This window comes from Lipotes vexillifer, unplaced genomic scaffold (genome assembly GCF_000442215.2).
Source record: "Lipotes vexillifer unplaced genomic scaffold, Lipotes_vexillifer_v1.1 scaffold440, whole genome shotgun sequence".
In the NCBI taxonomy this organism is placed as follows: domain Eukaryota; kingdom Metazoa; phylum Chordata; class Mammalia; order Artiodactyla; family Lipotidae; genus Lipotes; species Lipotes vexillifer.
In genome coordinates this window covers 1,300,603-1,309,786 of record NW_006778543.1, presented here as the reverse complement: position 1 = coordinate 1,309,786, position 9,184 = coordinate 1,300,603, and the positions used below count along the sequence as shown (strand labels likewise).

At 38.5% G+C, this 9,184-nt stretch overlaps 1 protein-coding gene across 1 annotated transcript in view; it reads right to left on the bottom strand.

The window, feature by feature from the left end:
* The window catches only part of TAF2 (TATA-box binding protein associated factor 2), an 80,398-nt gene that overhangs the window by 67,278 nt on the left and 3,936 nt on the right, over nucleotides 1-9,184 (bottom strand). The window contains exon 3 of the mRNA XM_007451687.1: nucleotides 3,555-3,715. Coding sequence (XP_007451749.1) covers nucleotides 3,555-3,715 — 161 coding nt within the window. The remainder of the gene's footprint in view (nucleotides 1-3,554; nucleotides 3,716-9,184) is intronic.

Sequence of the window (9,184 nt, the reverse complement as noted above, 5' to 3'; positions counted from 1 at the left end):
CTGAAGTTTTGACTAAACAAACCCCAAAGTTCTTCCAATTATGACAACTCAATTCCAAGCAATACTACTAAAACAACTGCCAGTGAGGCACTGTGGGCTGAGTTAAAATATAAACCTAGTATCCATATTACTTAACCATAATCAAAAAAGGAATCAACCACTTCTACCATATGATATCAGTAAAACAATAACATTTAAAATCCCTTTGTAGACGTCTGTATTAAAATATAGGACCTAGAAAATCTTTTTGTAAAAAAAGCAATTTAAAAAATCAATTCTAATCACTCTAAAAATTGCTCCAATCACTCAAAGTTACTTCATTTATATCTTAAGTTAGCTACATTTCTACTGCCACTCCTTAATGGAAATGAAGACAGGAGACAGGAATTAAACTGATTCTTGAAACTCAGGAAAGTGGAGACTTTTCAAGTAAAATAAAAAAGGTCTTCTCAAAGCAGCAAAGCCTGTCTAGAGAAGGAAAAGAAACAAGGAGGAAAGAGATGTCAGCCACTGTAGGCTACTCATGCACAGAAACAGTCTCTCTGGTAAAATCTACATTTACTTTATTCTAAGAAGAGAGAAATGTAGCAAAAAAAAAGAAAAACAGAAAAACCACCAAAGAGACATAGCTTCTATGGAGGCAAACTATACCTACAATATGTAAGATTCAAACAGAAAATATATTTAGAGAAACTTCAAGTGCTTAAATTATTTTCCTGGCAGACAATAAGCTAGAGAGAGAGACAGAGACAGAGACACGGAGAGAAAGAGAAGCATTATAGATGTTACATAACCAACAGGTATTTTATTTGCTAGTACAGGTAATTTAACAACTCAGCTAACGTTTAGTTGGATCAAATAGGTAGAAATGCCTTTTAGTCCCTTATCTAAATGTTTCCCTTCCTTACATTCCCCCTGCAGTTTAAAGCTGCTGAATCTCAACCAAGGTAAGCACACTCTTGCCATTAAAAATAGGAGGGCCTGGCACCTTAACTTTAAAACAAATAAGGAGAAAATGTGATGAAGTAGCATATTACTTCTTTGAATGTTAGGACATTCTTGTACATATCCAAGACCAAATATAACCACTGAGTTTTAAGTTTAACTTTCAATTCAAATCTGCTACATTTAATTTGTTTCAGCTTTAGCAGAAATTTTACTGCTTCATTAGAGAAAGAAAGTTACTTTAGAAACAAGAAAAGTAACAGAAGTATCTAGGGACATGCTAAAGACCTTACTATCTGCCTTTGCCAAAGTTCTCTTTAAAAATAAATAACATAATTCACACGAGATATCTTTCACATCTAACTGCTAAGAAGCATTTCTTCTGAATAACTGGTAGGTTTCTGTCTTTTGCCTTACAAATCTTATAATAGTGTTTCCCTCTTTCGTATGGCAACCAGAAATATCAAAACCAAATCTACAGTTTTCCTCTAGTAACTTAACAGTGTGGTACCCACCATCCTATACTTTTTTACCCTTTGTGCTAATTTCATTAGCTACTTTAAAAAACTGTTGTCTAATAAAATTCTAAAACCACTCTCAAATCCTCTTTTGAACAAGTCAGAGAATAAACAAACACCGGCAAAAATAACTGTCATCTCTCTTAAAAAGTAATCGGGATTCTACAGCCAGGCAGAAAATACTAAGTGACCATGGCTAAGAGAGCTCTGGTGCTACCTGAAAAGTTTAAATATATTCTATTGTTCCCAATTTCCTAACCTAACCTTCGACACTATTCTCCTTTATGACTTCCTTTTCTTTCTTTATAATACTAAAAGTGATGAGGTATCTTCCCTATCACTAGAGAAAAGTTTTAGGGGATATCATCACCTCAAAATTAACATAGCAAAGCTTGCTTTCTCAACAGATTTGAAGTCCACTGTTGCTGTCATTGCACTGTCACAGATCATCTTTTTTGAGATCTGAGCAGCAACAACTGGTAAAGCAGCTGTGCAAACACTGTTTTGTGACTGGCAGATGGAGAAGCTTCTTACCCTGTCATCAATGCAGAGTTCTAGGCTCGACAAGGTGGCTATTTTGGCCTCTGGCAAGGTAAAAGCTCCCCTACCTGCTCTTTTACACATGCCTTTTCCATCCATTAGTGGTACATACTTACTGCTCCAAAGGCAAATGATTGCTTTTTTCTGGGGGAAAGAGGATGCAGATGATTTTGTAATAAGTCTTTTCATGTCAGTTCCACAAGTGTGGCTGTAAAAGCATGTAATTTCAACCACTCACCTTTATAGAATGGGAAGTCACATGAGCAATTCAGAGACTCCCTGAATTTTCCCAACACCATTTTCTCTTCTGAGTTTCAAAGATTTTAAACCAATGATTATTGGGATGATCAATATGTCTATTGATAAGTGTCCTTTCTCAACCCTCCCAATCCCTTAAAGCAGTGGCTCCTGCTCAAGCTTTACCTTTTATCAGAATCACCTGGCAGGCTAGTTGAAACACAAATTGCAAGACCCTATCCCCAGTTTCTGAACTAGTAGGTGTGGGGTACTCCTTGGAAATTTGCATTTCTAACAAATTCCCAGGTGATGTTGATGCTGCTTGTCTAGGTGTTACACTTGAGAACTGCTGCCATAGTCAAATATTATACATGCAGACTAGTTAAAATATCACCTTAACTAAACAGAGTTTACAGTTTGGGGCATTCTAACCCAAAATACTAAGAATCACAGAAATGATATAATCCAATGCTATCAAAACGGAAAAAACAAGTGCCTTCAAATGTAGCTGACAGTACTTAAATCAGTACAAATCTTCCCAGGGCACAATCAAGTGAAATGCTAAAAAGAGCCATAAAAGAATATTAAGTAATCCTATTTTCCTAAGGAAATAATTCAAAGCAAAAGCAAAAAAAAAAGATCAAAAAAAAAGATCTAGAAAATAATCATGGAATCCACAGTATACTGAATAAATGGAGTATTACCTGACCATAAAAACAATAAAAATTGAAGCCTATCATATTATACGTGGAAAGGTAAAAATAAAGTATTTAAATGAAAAATACAGAACATAAAGCTGATCACAAAGATATAAGTTTACTGATAAAAATCAGAAGTAGCCTCAATAGATGCAATATTTAAGGTGAAGGAATGAGATATTTCAGACTATTTTTATATGATATTCAAAAGCTGTCAAATATTTTATAGAATATTTTAAAGTAGTTTCTGATCTACAGATTACAGTATCATCTAATTCACTGAAGATTACATTAATATCTATGAAACTGATATTTTTTTAAAACTTTAAAAGTAGAAAAATGGCTAAGAAAATGTATTTAAAGTTCTCTGATAGTACTTCTTTAAAACTGCAGTCTGAAGAAAGGAAACTTAATAACTTACTATGTTGGCCAGAGCTAGTAAAATTTTTTGAACCAAATGTGTGTAGTGGTAGAAGCAACAGAAATCATAATTAGAAAAAATAAATTGGGAACCAGAATCTAATAATAATCTAAGAAAAATCTGTTGAAAAAAATTAATCCAATCAATGAAAAAAAAAACTGTTAGAAATATCGACCTTTAAAGTATGTAACTTACTGTTTTGATTCATTGTGACAAACTTCCAAGGTTGGATCATTATAAATAAAAGCAGCTTCTAAATCATTGATCCTTACTCGGTATATTCTACACTGTTTGCTGTTCAACTTGATTCTATTTAAGTTTGCAACTGTGGGAAATATAGTCAGTTCCACAAATCCCTGTAAAGATAAAGAATAATAATTTCATTAAAATGAACACAGATATGTTTTAGAACATATTTCTTTGATTTCTACTACTTATACACATACTACAATCCAGAGACAGAATCCCAAATAGCTACACACATACAATCTCTCCAAGGATCTTCACTTCAAGTATGGCTGTCCTAGTGACTGAATGGGTCTGAATTATGTTACTTTATCATCCTGGTGGTTCACATTCACTATCAGTGAAAAGCAGACCATCTGCTAGAAAAGAAAATAAAAGGACTACTCACAAATATAAGAATTTATAGACAGACTGGAATCCAAACAGAGGGGAAAGGGGGAAAAAAAAAAACAACAGAGCAAAAAGAGAATCAAAACCACTTCAGTGAGTAAAAGAACAAGGCCCCTCAAAATAGGGTAAAAAACTATACCGCCAAAGCTAACAAGTATGAGTCTCTGCTCATGGGAGGTAAGTCAGGATGTGAGGTGGCAAGAGTTACAAGAAACATATAGGCAAGTAGGGAAAAATCTACTGCCACCTCCAAGAGCAGCAGACACTTCAAAGTGCTGCATGATTTCCTACCAAGCAGTCCCAAGGCCATATACAGTTCTACCACCTTAGCTGTGTGGCGAGCCATCTATCTGAAGCAGGTACATAAGACATGAGAGACGGCTATATATACCGACTGTCCACCACCCTCTTGCACTGAATCAAATGGGAAAGATGGACCATTGAAACAATGAATGTATGTCCAGTGAGTTTAATATTCTGGGTTGGAAACATAAAATATGGAGGACATGAAATAGTAACATTTCAGGGGATGCAACAGGAATATCTAAGATGAAATTCAGGCAATAACCATACAGAAGTAGATTATAACAACTGCAATGGCTACTATTTAATGAGCCCTACTATATGCCAGACATTACACTACTTTCATATGTTCTAATCCCATTAACAACTTTAAGAGACAAGTACTACTTTATACTTTTTACAGATTAAGAGTTAAGAAAATCATACCCCAAAAAAAAAAGAAAAAAAGAAAATCATACCATGAATAAGTGGAGAACTGAGATTCAAACCCACATCTAAATGATCCCACCTGATTCCCATTATGCCATAATGTCCCTCAGTACAATGCTTTTTTTTTTTAAGTTTTTTTTTTTTTTTTTTTGGTGGTACACGGGCCTCTCACTGTTGTGGCCTCTCCCGTTGCGGAGCACAGGCTCCGGACGCGCAGGCTCAGCTGCCATGGCTCACGGACCCAGCCGCTCCGTGGTATGTGGGATCTTCTCGGACCGGGGCACGAACCCGTGTCCCCTGCATCGACAGGCGGACTCTCAACCAGTGCGCCACCAGGGAAGCCCCAGTACAATGCTTTTAAATAACATGCAAGAACGTAAGAATATTTTTTAGAGAACATTCAGCCCAAATGCTCAAAAGCCTATTGATTCTACAGCCCTTTTTCCCCCAATTCCCAAATAAGAGAGTCATACATCCTTAAATTAGACCATCTGGACAGATTTATGTGGAAGCAAATAAGAACAGAAAAAAGCAGAAGCAAAAATACTGCTGATGAAGTCTCTGAGTTGAAACTGTGAGCAATTGTATGAAGATCCAAATTCCCTTAATTAGCATACCAGCAATCCAATGACCAATCTACATAAATGAGCTTGGATCAGCTGAAAGACAGCAAGGAGAACCAAGATAATGTCAAAAGTGAACTACAAAAGATTATGTAAAGTGTTGTCATGAAGTGGTTACAGGAGTGAGACATAAGAATAGGCTTTTGCTTTCTAAACTAAGTTTAACAATAATAAAACAGTGAACGGAGTATACTTCATGAAGATAGGGAAAGCCCAGTCTCCTTGAATCATCAGGTCTCTGACACCACCTACAGCCCTAACCTACACCTGCCTGCCACATACAGACCCACTGACTGGCCTTCAATCCCTGTCAACCTTGGCTACTAGCATAACTGCAAGCCACCAGGTCATCTAACCTCTCACTTACTCTCTCTTCTTGCTCCTGCTCTCTCCCCACCACCTGACAGCAGACCATCCTCCTAGAGTCCCTACCTCATTTGAAGTAACTCCCCTGTGCTATTCAGCCCTTTCAAAAACTCCTCTACCTGTCAGCCTTAGATGAAACATCTCTTGAATCCCCTTTGAAAAGAAGCTACTTATTCTTTCACTCACTATAAATTAGAAGAAGGGAAAACAGGAAACCTCCTACTTTCCACTATTTCTAGATCATTTATAGGTTTTTATACAGCATATGCTATAAGAGAAAGGGCAGAATAGTGTCACTGTCTTCTTGAGGCAGACTGCCTGCATTCAAGTCTAGCTCCACTACTCAAAGTATATGATCTTGAGCTAAGTTACTCTAGCTCTCTGTACCTCAGTTTCCTCATCCGTAAAACAAGAATATTGACACTACCTACCTAATGGTGTTATTATAATTGAGCAATTTAATACAAGGAATGCACTTAAAATCATAGCTGGCATCAGTAAATGTTTTTATTATTGTCCTTTTCTACTTCTTTTCCTATGTGTTCAAGCCATACAGGTACACCATCCTCTGTTCCTTTCATTAATGTTGCCCAAATTCCCCAATACTCATTGAAGGTTCATTCTTTACCTTTTTAACCCATCTCAGCCATCACTCTACATGACATGAATGCAGATATACCTGATCCATGCAGTATCACTGCTTCAAAGTTCCTTGATTTCAATTCCTACAATCTTCACTGCCATTCCAAGATAGCAATCAAGATCACACTCTGAAAGACACCTCATCACTGCTTAGGACTGCTCTGATGTTGACATTTTAAACTGGAACGTCCACAATGCCTGTACTTCTCTGCCAGTCCTCCTGTTCAACCACATGAAATTCTCCTGTCCCTTGGCCTCCTCCAGTTTCTCACTACAATCCTCCCTGGTATTTTCAGCGCTACATTCTTCCTCATCCACCCAAGATCCTTAACTTGAACCACTCTACTGCCAACTATCAATTCTCTTGCCCTTCTGCTGCACATACCTATCTTTCCCTCCTGTTTAGGAATGATCCTTGCACTACTGCACTAGAGGCCATCCTCTGTAGTATTCTCAGAAATCCTGCTCTATTAATTACCCTCTCCTTTAATTACAATCTCTCCTCTTTATAGGACTTTTTTCCATGCCTACAAACATGTTCGACTCTCACTTATCTTTCTTTTAAAATCTTGAGATTTATGTCACCTCAAATAAATTAATTTTTGCCCTTTTCCTGGGGTTACTATATCTTGGTTCTGAACTGACACTAATCCCTGGAGTCCCAAAACATTACAGTAGTCCACTAGCCAGACTAGAAGTCTTTGGGGTCTTTTTTGTTTGTTTGTTTGTTTTTGGCTGTGCAGTGCAGCTTGTGGGATCTTAGTTCCCCGACCAGGGACTGAACCCAGGCCCTCGGCAGTGAAAGAGCGAAGCCCTAACCATTGGACTGCCAGGGTATTCCCCAGACTGGCGGTCTTTGGAGGTCAAGTAATAAAGGGGTTCCCACGTCTAACGCAGAGTAGGACTGGAGATTATCTCCCCAGTCCAGAACATACAGTATACATTTTAGTAATTGGTAAATCCCCATATTCATTCTCTGACCTCACTGAGTGAGGACTACAGTGGAAGGACTAAGTGGACACCACTGGAACACCCATCCCCCTTCTCCAAGATAGTAAATCAATGCAACTAGACATCTTTGGGGAATTGCAGAGATTAATGCCACCACAGAGACTTGAATGATGCCTACTACGTCTTCATTTAACTCAATTATTTGGCGAGTGCAAAAGTCAAGTAGGTTTTCGAGAATGATAGTGATTTATCGCAAACTTGCCAATCACAACCATGTTTGCAGATGCAGTACTTTGACCGCAGCAAATCAGCACAGTTCTTGGTAGCTAATATTGCGACTAATTATCAGGCAAATTGTTTTTCCCCCAATTCCTATCAGAAAAAAAAAAATCAATCAGAAGCAGGTTGTCTTCCAGACGTCAGAAACCCCTCACTGTCATCTAGTAACTAATAACTATATCAACTCTCCTGCTCAGTCAAAACATAGTCCAAAAGTCCCCTGATAGCCCAGAGGACAGGATAGCCCAGAGAATTACACTGGTATGTTATATTGACAACATTATGCTATCTGGACCTGGTAAGAAAGGAAGAGTAAGTTCTCTAAATGCCTTAATAGAAAACACGTGGATAGCAGAGGCTGCGAGTTAAATCCCATGAAAGTTCAGGGGCCTGTCACATCAATAAAGCTTCTAAGGTTCCAGTGATCTGGGGCACATAAAAATAAACCTTCTAAAGTGAAAGACAAGTTGCTTCACTTTGCACTGCCCACCAAGAGGGGGGAAAAAAGGAGGCACAAAAATTGGTAGGCTTCTTTGGATTCTGAAAGCAATATACACATTTAGGCATACTACTTACTAAGAAACCTATAAGGCTATCAGCTTTGAGAGGGGTCCAGGGCAAGGAAGGGTTCTGCAGTAGGTCCAGGCTGTGGTTCAAGCTGCCCTGCCACTTGGGCATTATGACTCAGCATATCCAACAGTATTGGGAACGTCCACAGCAGACAAAGATACTTTACTGACTCTGGCTTTCTTCAACAGAATGACAGTACACCATCATTCCTGGGGTTTCAGAGGAAACCCATGACTTCTTCTGCCAACAACTGTTTTCCATTTGCAAAGCAACTACTGGTTTGCTACAAGACCCTGCAGTAGAGACTGCACACATGATCACGGGACTCCCCAAAATTTCATGTAATTTTTGTTACCTAAAATGGCCATTACGAACTCAGTATGTGCAGTAGCTTTCCATTTTTAAATGGAAACACCACCTCTGGACCAGGCCCAAGCAAGTACACAGGCACAAAGAGCAAACAGCATGAGCAGGTGACTCAGAATCCAACGGGACTTGTTCCCATTGCATCTCCACCGCTCCCTCAGTCCACACCCATGGCGTCATGGAGAGGTCCCCATACTCACTTAAAAGAATAGGACAAAGCACAAGGCTGAATTATGAATAAGTCTGCACAGCATGCCAGCGCAGTTGGAAGTGGATGGTAGCTGCCATCAGAACCCACTGAAGTGTGGTCCTGAAAGACAGCAGAAGAAAATCCTACTGTGGGCAGAACGTTGAATACAACTGACTGTACACTGTTTATGGAAGTAGAGATGACCTGAAGTATACATCTACACTGATCCATGGCAACTGCTGGGTTGGCCAGCTGGTTAGGAATATGGAAAGAACAAGACAAGAAAACTGAAAATAAGAGGACGGTGGGAGAAGTAAATGTAAAAATGAATTTCTCAGAGTAGCTATAATGTGGAAATATTTATGTCATCACATAAATGACCAACAGAGGCATCCTCAGAGACTGCAGAGGGAGCTCTCAAAAATCAACTGGCAAGATTATCTATCCAGTAGATGTCCCAGACTCTTTCC